This window comes from Crinia signifera, chromosome 1 (assembly GCF_055691185.1).
Source record: "Crinia signifera chromosome 1, ASM5569118v1, whole genome shotgun sequence".
NCBI lineage: Eukaryota > Metazoa > Chordata > Amphibia > Anura > Myobatrachidae > Crinia > Crinia signifera.
Window position 1 is genome coordinate 121875292 of NC_139217.1, and position 15160 is coordinate 121890451.

General features: G+C 46.6%; 1 protein-coding gene across 1 annotated transcript in view; it reads right to left on the reverse strand.

The window, feature by feature from the left end:
* The window catches only part of NAF1 (nuclear assembly factor 1 ribonucleoprotein), an 83260-nt gene that overhangs the window by 15472 nt on the left and 52628 nt on the right, over nucleotides 1-15160 (reverse strand). Inside the window, exons 7-8 of the mRNA XM_083172711.1 lie at nucleotides 2593-2644; nucleotides 1590-1692 (exon numbers count right to left, since the gene is read on the reverse strand). Coding sequence (XP_083028837.1) covers nucleotides 1590-1692; nucleotides 2593-2644 — 155 coding nt within the window. The remainder of the gene's footprint in view (nucleotides 1-1589; nucleotides 1693-2592; nucleotides 2645-15160) is intronic.

Here is a 15160-nt window from a genome sequence, read left to right on the forward strand (position 1 = left end):
TGGAGTTGATTTTATATAGTGTGGCGAGTGCAGCGAGCCACCGAGCCCGAAGCGTGGCGAGCCCCGCGGACTACTTTACATGTATTCCGCGTCCCCTCACCACGCTTCGGGCTCGCCACACTATATAAAATCACGCCGACGTTGATAGTGGGGGTATGAAAAGGTCGGAGGACGCGTACCGCCACGATTCGGGTTGGCGTCAATAGTGGGGGGGGCGTTAACAGTGGGGGGGCGTTAACAATGGGGGGGCCATTTCACCCATGAGGAGGGGGGTTAGAAATTAAAATTGGGGTTTTGGGGGCTTTTTACATTGATTCCAATGTAAAAATCTCGTTGATTGCATCATCTCATGCATCTTATGCCACACAAACACATATGATGCATGAGATGCTAATCTCGTCGATCGCGTCGATTGCATCATCTCATGCCGCACAAACACATAAGATGCATGAGATGCTTGAGATATCAGCCCCACACATACAATCTAGATCGTGGGCACCGTGCTAGGAAAGCAGTACCAAAATGATATGCAGTAGCGCACATAGTTAACTATATTGAATGTACACACTAGACGAGAAAGTAAAAGATATCGCTAAGAAGTGCCTTTCTCCCCTGAAGTCCTGTGATGTTTTGGCAGAACTTTACACTTTATTGAATAAGTCCTGCTTAGACTGCTGCTTTGCCTAAAACCCAAATAAAAAAAGTGGGAACATTCTTGGTTTAATAGGCAAAACAGGCACCTCCTTTAGATACTTGAAAGAAAGTAAGCATTCACACTGCCTCAGCCAAGCACACAGATGTGTCCGCACACACTACTTCTGCAGTCACCCCAAACATCGCTTGTCAGTGCACAGGTCACATGTGATTCTGCTTGATGCGAGCCTCTTGTTTAAATATGCATCTTACTAGCAATATCATGTGGGGAAAAAAAGGCTTCACAAGACATGTGGGGAAAAAAAGGCTTCACAAGACTGAACTGACATGCAACATGTGATTACATCCGGATACGAAGTGCTAAAATGCAGCACAGCTTTGTTCACACCAGGTTCTGTTGCACTTTGTATGCAGACTGCGATTCAGATGCATCATTAGGCAAAATACATCTCTATACTGCTTAGTGAGGCTCATGTCACATGGCATGTTGAGGGGGTACACGAGGTCACATTTTACCCAACAACCAGATATTTCATACTCTCCAGCGTGGCCCATTCCATAAGGTTCCTAGACTTACTTGCCAGTGGTGGCTCCAAATTTAAAATAGGAGCCACACAAATTGCCATCCCCAAATAGCGTCATTTGGAATTCACTGGAATACAATTTTCTACCGGATGCAATGGGTCAAGTTGGAGGGTAGGTTAATGTACACCGCTGCTTTCTCCTCTTTTCTGTCTCTATTGTGCTCACAGAGCTGCTGCCATTAGGACATATTTGTGCAGGTGTCCCAGTAAGGTAAAGCATTTATGCACCCCGGTCATTGTTTCACTAAATCACTCCTAATACTGAGCAGTGACACGCGTGTACTGGGGAAATCATCATTATTTAATTCTGTAAGAATGGAGACCCTGAACATTGGTCATAGCGCCACTTACATGATTTCTCTTGTTCAGCTTTCTGCTTCTTTTTTCCCGCATTCTGTGATTTCCTCTTCTGCTTTGCATTCCTTTCCTGTTCATCATCACTGTAATCTAATACCTATGGGAGTAGGTAAAGAAAGATGCTTAAAATAGTTCAAAGACTACAGTACCAAATACAGCTATATCAGATAGAGAGATTTACATACAGATATAGGGAATGATTTATCAATGAGTATTAACCCTTTGAGTGCCAACGTTGCTGTGAGAGACGTTGCTGTGGGAGATCCTCCAATTATCTGCTAAAAGTTCACAGCATCTGTTCTTTTTTTGGGGTGCAATATTTAACTAAACTTCAAGTGGACTGTATTTGGATTTATACTAAAAGAACAGTCGCCGATTGGCTGGAGCACCATTTATCACATGCAATGAGTTTTAAACTAGTGTATGATAGAACTTGCTGTTAAATCACTGCCATAGAGAAATAAATGAGCAATGTGAAAGGGCACAAGGTGTTCTATCAGAACACACACACTGTGGCACAAAGACCCCACCATGCATCCAAACAGGCACTCAGTGTGCTCGTACAACGTATCTTAATTTACATTTCCCCAGCAGGGATCGGCAGCAAGGGGAACACAGGTAAGCTGTGGAACCGGCAGAAAAGTTAAATAAGTTAATAGCAGAATTAGTTAAATTAGTTAGGCGCAACAAGTAATAAAAATGACAGTATTGACTTGATGCTCCTCTTCTCCAGTACAATACCTGTGATAAGCTTGTTGGTACAGGCTGCGTGACCTAATCATAAGGCAATACATTACTGTGGCTTCTCAATGGAAGTAGTCGCTGCAGGCCCCCCTTAACCTGCCCAGGCAACAGGATCACGTGATTCCAGCAAGTCCTATCGGAGGCTGTCCGGCAGCACTTGCGATCTAGGGGCTCCGATATGATGGGCGGAATCAGGTGAAATCGAGCAAAATCGCATAATTGTATGGCCAGCTATACTGATTTACATACTTACTTCAGCTGGCGGCTCTTGATCGTTTGTCCAGGAAGCATCGGAACCCTTATCGCTGCAATAAAAAGCAATATTATTTAGGAATAGAATTAAAACTACAAGACATTTGGTGCTTTAATGTTAGCTTACCCCTACAATCACCTATCACCTATGTGGTATGCATATACAATATGGGGGGGAGGTAATCTGTCCAACTTCTTCCTGAAGGACGTTGACTGGCTGTACTCCATTTTTAGTATTCCAGTTTAAAAAAAAACAACAACTGACATTCCAATTTCTGGAATCAGTCACATTCTGGTGTTATCCCACATTATATTATCATGCATGCATGGTCTAGTACTGAAAAACTAAACAGTAACTGAGATACAATCGCCTTGCTTCAAACAATTACTGTGGATACAACTTGACAGCATGTTTAAATGCATGTCATCACATATTTATATTGTACCGCTTCTTGAGCCATTCTTATTCCTGCACCACTTAAGCCTTTACTACAGCAAGGGACTACATAATCTAACATTGCGCTCATGTAAAGCCCTATGGAATGAGTTGTTTTTAATAAAACACTACATTTTATCAATGCTGTGTTTCATAAAAGGTTACTATGCAGGCATGTTTGTCACATTTTCAATATAAATAGACATGAACAAAATATTAAGGAAGGTTGGCGGAGAGCAAAGAGATCATATTAAACACCAAGATTGGTACAGGTCACCCCTCCCCAACCCCAAAAAAAATATGTAAAAATTCAACCCCAGGTGCTAAATAAAAGTATATGGAGTAGAACGGTCATAAGCCTAGTGTGATTGTCACAGATATATAGAGGAAATGGTTTCATTAGGAAATGTACTTGCTGAATGGACAAATAATCATGTGTTCTTTCACACCACATTGCCCAATGGGCTTCAGGATTCACACACCGTGAAAAACTACACAGAGACCGCCTACTATAGATAAGCTTGTAGCTGGGGAAATAATGGATTAATGTACTGCGGTTCTAATGCTAAATAGAATAGAAAACCAACTTGACAAGAAAGGATTAACATCTTATATACAATTAGAGGAATGAACTTTATGTTCATTTATGTGGCAAGGAAATGAATAAATGATGAACTGTCAAGCTTGGTGAAGACCACATTAATGTCAAGCTTAATGTACCTCATTACACAAAATGAAATGACACATACAGTAATACGGAGGGGTATATAAATAGTAATATTTGAATCTACATAATGTGAATTAATTTTATGAGAAAGATTGATAACACACTTATACTGATAGCTATATAATGTGATGATTGGGAGTGTAGGTATGGCTCTGCATCAGGCCAGAAACGGTGGACTCCAACCCAGGGTAGCTGTTACAAGCCCCAACTCCTAGCCCGCGGCCCCACTGACTGACTACCCCCACCCCCAGCTGCAGCTCCAGCCAGGGCCCTGACATACTGCCCCCCTACAGCCTTAGGATCCATCCTTCTGCTGCTGTGAGTAGCATGATCAAGATGGCGCCGCGAATGGCAGCCTAGTACCTGTGCACTCACCTATATGTAACCCTGTTTCTCCCCTGTCTTGTACATTGCACAGCAATCTATTACTGTCCTGTCTCTGCTTATCTGTTACCTACCTGGCTGTTACGGTGACCAGTGGCACCGCTGATGGCTGCCTAGGCACTGTGCTGCCCAGTAAATATAGGTTTCCTGCCTCTATTATCCCCAGGGTACATCTAGCGTATACCTGCATGTGTTATGTATATCTGTACTATCACTGTTGAACTGTTACCTTACCAGCTGTTGCAGAGCAATCCAAATATAATTCCTCGTATACGCAAGTTTACCTGGCCAATAAAGGGGATTCTAATTACAGCTCTTAGGGGGGTATTCAATGTCAGGGGAACGGCTGTCGAGCCGTTCTTGTTTTGCTCGCCTGGAGCTCGGCAGTCGGGATTCAATGTCCCGGCCGCCAAGCGGCAAGAAGAGGGCGTGGCCGCGAGTTGATGACGAAAATAGACGAGCTCCGGCCAGGAGCTCGCCTTTTTCCGGCTTTTCTCGGCAGAACGAGCCCGACAGCTTGTGCTGTCGGGCTCGTTCTGCGCAAAACCCCTGTTCAATGCTGTCGGGGAAGACAAAATAAAAAACTCATGTTGACAATTTGACTGTCAATCTTCCTATTTTCAACTAAAGCTTGCGTCTGATCTTGTAAACCTTAGCCAAGTGAACCTATTTTAGGCGTGGACCTAAGGCCTGTTAACCTTCAGTGGTCGACAGGTCATTGGGTTGAACCAATAACCCTTACCCATGACCGCCATGTTCTCCCCATTTAATCGCTGTCAGATCTCCCTCCCACACAGCACTACTCACCTGATTTAAACCATCTCGCCAGGCAATGCATCCTTATGCCCCAGATCTGCATCCTTCTCCCTCCTTGGCCTCTGCATCAGTTTTCCACCAGCTATCATGTGACTCTCCTGGCTGCAGCAACATTGTTGCCCCATCATGTGCATACACCAGCAAGATGTGGCAGTATACAAACACCAATGTGCAGACCTCCCCTTCCCGTAGAGGGAGCTAAAGAACACATTATTGGTGCTGGATGAGACCATTCTGGTCACCTGGCCAGATGCTATAAAAGCGAGAGGAAGGATTTAACCACTGCTTTTAGGGAAGACTCCTACTCCTAGCCCTTTCCATGTCCCCAGTACTGCCCCTACAGCTATCAACCCTTACCCCTTCCCTAACCTTAGTACCAAGTGTCCCTAACTCCATTCTTGCCCCAGATTCAATCTACTCTTGCTACCACCATATGCCCAGCACTGCCTGATAATTTATTTAGTCCAGTACTACTCCAGCTGCTAGCTTTGCTTAACAACACCACTTGATACCTCAATTGGTCCAAGCCCTTCTCTCTGTCCACCAACTTCTAAATACAGCTCACTTTTAGTCCAGCTCCTACTTAAAGCACAGCCAACTGGTCCCTGCCTTAACCTCAGCTCTGTTACAAATGCTGCCTGCACAAAGCATAGTTCCAAGCCATTGCTCAAATGGCCACCTGCTCCCCTGCCTCCACTGCTGCTTGCACCTGTTGGTGGTGTGATCAAGAAAGTGGTGGAACTACTGGTGGTGAAGTTGCATCCATGGCAATGACAGGGACAGCAGCTAGCCATTTCAGAAGTACCAATAATGAAGTGACTCATCGTACACCAGCCAGCTGTTGTGGGCCTTTAATTAAGGAAGCAGAGGACCAATCTGAGGAGCCAGACAACACATCCCTCAGCTTCCCCCCCCCAACCCTTCTTCCCATTACCCTGCTCTTTCCGTACCAGAGAACCAGGCTGACCCCCTTCTCCTCTACCTTGTTCTCTTCCTAACAAAGGATCAGGCCTGCCCTCTTAATACCCACTACCCTGACTTGAGGACCAGGCCGGACCCCTCCTTCCACTTTCCTCTACCTTGCTGACCTCATTCTTCTCTGGAGCTTTGTTGGATGATGGTGTAGTGTAGAGTAGTGTTGTGCTGCGACAGTAGAGGTTTGTGTAGTGCTGTAAAGCAGGGTATAGAGGTGTTGCAGTGTGGCTTTTGGGGGCATTGTAGCGTGGTGTAGTTCAGCGTATAGGAAGGATGTAGAGCAATGATGTAGTGTTGTAAATAAGTATATAGTACAGAAGGGGTCCGTAAACTTTTTTGCTCTGGGACCACATCAGACAATAAAAATAATTACAGGACCCCAGAAAGTTACTGCAGAAGGTCATCACATCACACGTGTAGTCAGCACACAGCACATACATGGCAGCAATGAGGTGGCACAAAATGATGTGAGGAGTCTAAAATAACAGACAAATGAACAGATTTTTCAGACTCCTTGAATCACTGACTGAGATTAGAAAAGTCATCAGCCAGATGGTCAGCAACATGGAGTCGCGACCCCATGCTGAGAAGGTCAGGACCCACAGTTTGAGAACCGCTGTAGTACAGTGATATAGTGCAGTGTGTAGGGGTGATGTATAGTGGCAATGTGAGGAAAATGCTTTTGCAGAAATGGGAGATATCAGGAAGCATCTGGGGGCATTTGGGAAACACAAGAAGGCATGTGGGAACAATGCTGCTGTGGTGGCACAGACACAGATAGAATCTTGTTACCAGCTGCATTGTCTATTAATAATTAGTGAAGATATAATTTGACTAGCTTAAAAAAAAAAAAAAAAATCAGAAATAGGGTGGAATTAATTTGCCAGCAAATCCTTTCAGTTGGCCCAATCAGAGCAACAACAGCCACACTGTACATAAAAAAAACTGTAAAAAAAAAAAAAATAAGCAACTTTTGATACTGTAGCTCTCCCCAAAACGTTGCAAAATGCAATATTGCAGCCCATGGAGTAGCAGACTAGTGTAGAGCAAGTCATCAGTGCAATTCAGAGGTAAATTTATAATTTCTAAATATACTGTAAATATATTAATAGTATTTCTTGTTTTGCAGAAAACACAATTTTTTTCAGTTAGACCGTGTCCAAGCCTGACCCACCAATCATGTAAAAACTGCTCGAAATTAATGGAGCTTTTCCTATTCAATTAAAGTGGCAAAGCAAATAATCTGCTAAACTTCCATATTTTCAAATAAATGGATGTTTACTAGACATTTTATTAGAATGAAGAGCCTGGAGGAATTATTTTTACTTGTAGCAATTTGGGGTAATTAACTTTGAACAGAATGGTGTATTATTTTTTTTATAAAGTATTTTTTATTGATTAAAAGCATCAACCACCATAAATATTTAACAAACAGAGGGGGCGTGGCTACGGCGGCGAGCAGCTAGGACGCGTGAACTCGGAGCTCCCTGGTCACCCATCCTGATTATAGATCCTGAAGTCGGGCAACGCAGGGAGATACCCACCCAAGACTCCCCTGATAACTGCCGCATCCCAGCCATTACATACCCGGTGTCGGGGGACTCCTGAGCCGCCTGGACCGAGCGGGGACTCGTGGCCTGACTGCCGTGCTGCTGCGGGGACTTCCGGCCGGGCGCACCTCCTCTCACACCGTCGGAGGTTGGGTGAGTGCTACGGCGCCTGATACAACTGACCCGGCGCCGTCTCTGTGCTGAGCGGCGGCCCCCTCCGTTAACGGACGGCTCCCTGGGCTCCGGTAGGCACGGTGATCTGCCTATACACTGAGATCCCAAGCCCCGGCGGCCATATTGGAAGCCCGTCGCAGCGCAGAGGGGAAAACATTCTGACACCTGCTGCTGCTGTCCCTCCGTCCTAAAGTGCCCTGCAGACTCCTCACAGCCCACCGCTGCCTATACCAGCCACCACATTGGGATTATTAGTCCTGCACCCCAGCGGACATACAAGTACCAGCCTCAGTGCTCCCTCTCTGCCCCACAGCCTCGTGCTCAGTCGGCCATATTGGGAGACCAGCCGCAGTGCAGCACCTGCTACTGTTCTCTTTCTGCCCTATGCTGCACACACCCCTAAAGGGCTCTACAGGCACCTTACAGACCTCCGCTGCCGGTTCCAGCCTCCACATTGGGGCTGTGAGGCCTATACCCCACTGGCCATATTGACGTTAGCCTCAGTGCTCTCCATCTGCCCTGCTGCCCCGTGCTCCGGTGGCCATATTGGGAAACCAGTCACAGTGCAGGGGGACCATCTTTAGACTTGCTGCTGCCCTCCCTCAGCCCTATTGCCCTCTACAGTACACTCTATTGACTCTTCTCAACTGCCACAGCTACCCCATCGGGAGCCCTGAGCCGGGACAGCTCGCCTGACGTCACAGCGACTGGTCATCCATAAAGCCACGGTCACAACCTACCCTGCTTGTTACCCTGAGAGTACGGACAGCTGTACAACCCCGTGCAGACCTGTGCTCCCTAATCATGGTGAAACAGCATCACAACGCTCCCGCAGCCAAACTGGCCAAATATGCCAGGGGCACTGATACACAGGGCCAGCAGGCGTCAAATGCGGTGGAAACACCAGACTCTGACAACCCGAGTGGCTCTAAAACCTCCCTAAATGAGACACTGCCTGAACCCCTCTCCCTACAACAAGTCCTCGACGCCATTGCTGGTAGCGAAAAAAGGCTCTCAGATAAAATGGAAAAAGTCCAGTGCGACCTCTCCCTACTTAGGCAGGACGTACAACGCATTAGGGAGAGAGTTGGTGAGGTGGAGACGCAGGTCTCTACGGTAGAGGATGCAGTTGATCCCCTAAAAAATGCCGTCACTACCCTGACACAGCAGGTCACAGGTATACAGAATAAACTCATGGACATGGAGGGTCGCTTGAGGAGGAACAATGTCAAATTCGTTGGACTACCAGAGAGGGAGGAGGGCTCGTCACCAGAATCCTTCCTGGAGACCTGGCTGGTTGACCTATATGGAAAGGAATCCTTAACCCCTCAATTCGCTGTCGAGAGGGCTCACAGAATCCCCACTCGTCCGCTTCCTCCGGGGGCTCCTCCCAGGACACTCATAGCCAAGTTCCTTCACTACAAAGATCGCGACGCAGTCCTACGGCTAAACCGCACCAAAGGCCTCATGGTTAGGAATGGGGTGACTGTTTCTACGTTTCCTGATTTTGCCATTGATGTACAGAAGGAGAGGGCCCTGTTCACACCGGTAAAGCGAAGGTTACGTGACCTAAACCTTCCCTATTCTATGTTATTCCCGGCCCGGTTACAAGTGGTGGCAGAGGGAGAAACAAAATTCTTCAGTAATCCTCGGGAGGCGGCGGCTTGGCTTGATCGATATGCACCTGCTGTGAGGCAGCTGGCCCCGCCCTGATCTTTCATGTTTGACAAGTGGCGGCAGTGGACTGCATGTTTGTGGACAAGTTGCACCATTCTCTACCACTTCCTGGAGATCATCCTGGGCCTAGATGCTCAAGAAACCCAATGCTCAGGCAGCGTAAATATTAATATAGATATGTCATAGTTACTATGCTTATATTGCACTCCTGAGGGAGCGCCTATACTGTTTACACTATATTTCCTACTATAGATGTGGTATAACTGTTATGCTATTTATTATGCTTTCTGCTGGGAGGGGGGGGGGGACTATAACTATGCACTATATCTCCTTACACATGTGTTGCTCTAGACAAGTTATAGGCCTACTATATGGCCGGGGGCCTCCGATGCTTGCATTGGTAGTTATTAGTTGATTGCCCTCAAGTTACCTAGGTAGTTACCAACCCTTTTGGTCTCAAAAGTTACTAGGTTAGGGATATAAGTATGCCACAGTTCGGGGAGGTATACAGGGAGGGGGTGTATTTTGTTGGGATTGTTTTCCTATGTCTCTCTATTTTTCTATGTTCTTCTCTCTTTTTTTCTTCTATTTGTCATGCAGTGTTTAGCAATTTACTACGCCTTAAACAGAAGGGTTTGGCACTATTTGATGCAATGATGGTGGCACACTTAGTTCTACGAGGTGGCAGTACAGGTATGACAGCTCCTGGTATCTCACATTCTCTAACCCAATATGACGCAACTTAATGTCCTCACCTGGAATGTCCGGGGGATAAATGATAGAGTTAAACGCTCCTTAGTTCTCAAAATGGTTAAGCAATATGGCTCGGACATCACCTGCCTGGTTGAAACCCACCTGGAGGGCAATAGATTAATGTCCCTACGCAGACCCTGGGTGGGCTGGGCATATCATGCCTCCCACACTACTCACTCTAGGGGGGGTTTCAATACTGATTAATAAAGCGGTGCAATTTGTCCTACTTGCTGTTAAGACAGACCCACTGGGTAGATACGTCTTCCTACATTGCAGGTTGTATTCCCAGCCTTTCTTTATCCTAGCGGTATACATCCCCCCTCCCTTTAATTATGATGTCCTAAAACATGCGGCCACTTATGTGGCCCAATCCCCCGACACACCGGTTATATGCCTCGGGGATTTTAATAAGTTAATGAATCATGCTTTGGACAAGTGGTGGCCCCCCGGCTCCGCACCCATTGATGACCGTCCCACGGGTTTTGCAAATTATATAGACTCAATTGGTTTAAAGGACGCCTGGAGACAGAGACACCCTGCTGATGCTCAGTACTCCTGCTTCTCTAAGACTCACCACTCCTTTTCACGTATAGATCTGGCTCTGGTCTCTCCCTCGCTGCTGCCTAGACTCCTGACCGTCTGCTACAAGTCAAGGGGGGTCTCAGACCACTCTCCCTTACTGCTGACGGTGGATATGGAGTGCCAGAGGGGACAGTCCTTTTGGAAATTACACCCCTCCTGGTTACTGCAAATTGGTGACTCCTCGAGTCTACAGGCTCTATGGGATGGTTATTTTGGGGATAACATAGGTACGGCCTCCACCCCGTTAGTATGGGATGCATTCAAGGCATATCTGAGGGGTACTCTAATATCTAAAATTGCCTCTATTAAACGAACACACAGGGCTAGGGGAACAGAATTGGAGGATGAGTGTCGGCGGGCAGAGATTTTGCACCTGGAGGATGGCTCGGAGGAGTCTGGGGCGAGGTGGGAATTGGCACGGGCTGCCTGGGTTTCCCATTTGGAGGAGCGCAATGCTCGCAACCTGCTATTTAATTCCCATAAACTTTACATGAACGCCGATAAGTCGGGCAGTCTCTTGGCCCATCTGGTGCACTCAGATCGCCCAACTAATTCTGTGGCCCAGATATATGGTACTAATGGGGTACTGAGGACGTCCACTAGGGAAATAGCAGATGTGTTTCTTACATTCTACCAGGAGCTCTACCGCTCACGCCTGGAATGCGCACAGGGAGAACTCTCTGACTATCTAGACCATATTGACTTACCCGTACTGTCTGAGGAGGCTAGGTCCTCCCTTGAAGCACCTGTCACAATTACCGAGATAGAGACTGCAATTAGGTCCTTTCCCGGGGGGAAGGCTCCGGGCGTAGATGGGGTTCCAGTGGAGCTGTACAGATCGAACCTGGATTTGTTCGCCCCCAAACTATTGAATTTATTTAATGGCCTCTTTGAGCTTAATGCCCTACCGGACTCTATGTCCGAGGCCATCATAGTGGTCATACCCAAAACTGGGAAAGACCCCAACTACCCTGACTCATACAGACCTATCTCCTTAATCACCACTGACGTCAAGATTTTAGCGAAGGTCTTGGCTATTCGATTGAATGGTGTGATACGGTCCATTATCCACCCAGACCAAACTGGTTTTATGCCAGGTTCGTCAACCAGTACAAATCTAAGGCGGCTGTTTCCGCATATCCAGGCTACTCACATGGAGGAGGAGACTCACTCTGCCATTGTGTCGTTCGACGCCAATAAGGCCTTCGACTCGGTCGAGTGGCCTTATCTGTGGTAGGTAATGCAACGTATGGGCTTCGGTCCGCAATACTTAAAATGGGTGCAGCTACTCTACCTCCATCCGGTGGCCAGGGTTTCTGTCAACAACCATGTTTCCCCCCCCTTTGCTCTGGGACGGGGTACCAGACAGGGGTGCCCCCTCTCCCCTGGGCTCTTTGCGGTAGCTATTGAACCGCTGGCCTGTATTCTTAGAAATCACCAAGACATAATTGGGCTCCGGGTGGGTCAGAGGGTAGACACAGTGGCACTTTACGCTGACGACTTACTTCTCTTCCTGAAGGACTATAGACTTTCTATGCCTATTGCGCTGCAGTCAATGGAGGAGTTTGGTGGCTTCTCTGGACTCACTGTTAATTGGTCTAAATCCTCCATAATGCCCTTGCGTGGTCCCCCACCTTTGACTCCAGGCGCCCCCCTCCCACTCAGTTGGGTATCCCAATTTAAATATCTGGGGATAATAATAACCAATGACAGTCGGGACTTTCTTCCTGGGAACCTACATCCACTGCTATCCGTTGTCAAAGACAAATTGTCGGTGTGGACCAAATTACCCCTAAATGTCATTGGCAGGGTTAATCTAATAAAAATGATTTTACAGCCCAAAATACTGTATGTTCTTAACCAGTCCCCGGTGTATGTGCCGGCCTCGTTCTTCAGACATTTATAACAGCTTGTTATCCTCACTGATATGGGCGAACAAGCGTCCCAGAATCAGTGTAGGCACCCTCACTAGACCACGGGCAGATGGGGGTTTGGCTCTACCACAGTTCAAATTATATTATTATGCTGGCCAACTCTCCCACCTCAGGCATTGGCTACAAGACACTGACCAAGCCCCGCTCCCGGCCGCATTCCTACACCAAATGTATCCCGACACCTCACCCCTGCAGTTGCTCCTGGGCGGGAAGATTCCTGGGGGGGGCCCCCCCACTGGTGGTTCAAGCCATTAGGATATGGCAAGAGACCCAATCCCTGATGGGTTATACGGCTATAGATCCTGAGGCTCCCCTCTGGCACTCCACTAGGTTATCCAAACTTGCTTGTTTGTCGGGCAGGAGGCTGTGGTCAGCTGGGGGAGTGGTGACGATCGGGCAGCTATACGAGGCAGCTGTGCTAAAATCCTTTCAACAGCTGAAGGAGTACGGACTATCCCAGGTGTACTTCTTCAGGTACTTGCAGCTACGCCACGCTCTAAACACCCAGTTCAGTGGCGTTTCCCCGGTTCTACTACCCTCCCCGGCAAAAATATTTATTACTAACTTGGGACAGGTCAAAACTATCTCTCTAGCCTACTAATTTGTACTATCCTTTGTACACAGGGATTCACTGCCCGCTCTGAGGGCTAAGTGGGAGGCTGATGTGGGTGGTTTTGAGGAGGAGTGGGAGGAGGCCCTGGCATCACCAAGACATGCCACGGTCTCCGCAAGATTCCAACAAGTCCAGCTATTTATTCTGCATAGAACATACTTAACACCGTGTACTATGGTTAAATTTGGTGGACGAGCCTCTCCAGACTGCCCAAAATGTAACTCCCCACAGGGAAACCTCTGGCATCTCCTCTGGGACTGCCCCCTGATTGGCGCTTTTTGGGTGGCGGTCAAATCGACAATTTCATCAACTGGGATTCCTGAGCGGGTTCTGACGCCTAAACTCTGTATATTGGGAAGCAAGGAAAATGCCCCTCTGAACAATTCGGAGGGACAATATGTGACTAACTTATGCTCCCTAGCTAAAGTTGTCATAGCTAGGCACTGGATGGCTAGCTCGGGACCTCCGCTGGCGGAGTGGAGGGCTTTAGTCAACACCACTGTACAACATGAAAGATATGTCTACATGTCTCGTGGCACCTTACCTAAATTTGAAAAGATCTGGGGCAGGTGGATAGAGTCTCCGCACTCCTCACACCCTTAACGCAGCAGGATTGGATGGTGATCTTATATAAGGATACTAATAGTCACAATGTAAACACAATGACTGCTCAACCTAAGATATTGTATAGATACGCCGCCTTGAGTGGGATGGAACCCCCTACTACATACACCAATGCATGACTAATGTTCTTTTCCTTTTTTCTTTCTCTTTCTTTCTTGTTTCTTTCCTTTTCTTCTCTGTACTCTAACATATAACTTAGAAAATTGAAATACTGATAACCAGCTAGAACAGAACAGGGACACCACTACTCTTTACTGAATTGATACTTTATTTCACTCTAAATAAATATGTAACGTGATAATATTGTATGAATACTCAATATACAGTCTTGCATGTACTATTGGACTTTAAGCGACTCTTATTTATGTATATTGCTTGAGTTAATGTTCTGTTCTGTACAATAAAAATACTGGTACTTCTTTACTTTCACGGCGCCACTAGATAGGACAGATAGGACAGATAGGACAGATAGGACAGATAGGACAGATAGGACAGGATACGATTTGTATGCGATTTGACATAAGATATCGCATAAGATATAGGATAAGATTTACTATCCATTTCATTACCCCACTATCCACTAGGGCGTGGAGTGAGAATAGAATAGTGTGGCGAGCGCAGCGAGCCACCGAGCCCGAAGCGTGGCGAGCGCAGCGAGCCCCGCGAGGGGACACGGAATGTATTTTATGGAATTGCATGCAAATGGCATGCGATATTGGGGACTTGCTTTCAAACAACATCCGTGTCCCCTCGCGGGGCTCGGTGGCTCGCTGCGCTCGCCACACTATTCTATTCTCACTCCACGCCCTAGTGGATAGTGGGGTAATGAAATGGATAGTAAATCTTATCCTATATCTTATGCGATATCTTATGTCAAATCGCATACAAATCGTATCCTATCTAGTATCCTATCTGTCCTATCCTATATCTTATGCGATATCTTATGTCAAATCGCATACAAATCGTATCCTATCTAGTATCCTATCTGTCCTATCTAGAGTGGCGCCGTGAAAGTAAAGAAGTACCAAAATACTTTATTCAAAAAAAATATTTAACAAACAAAAAGGTATACCAGGAGTCAAAGTGTACAAACAAAACAAAAATTACACCAAACCGATTAAGGTCAAACAGTAATATAGATCTACAATTAACAATGAGCATCAAACATATGACATTTTGACCTTCAGCAAACTGCAGTATGTCCAAGCGTACATATGGGTCTTTAAGGCAATCCTTTATAGTGTAGACATGTAATTAGGGTGGCCAATCCCGGGATCGGGATCGGCGGGATCCCAGGATTTGGCCTAAAAAAGTCCGGGATTTC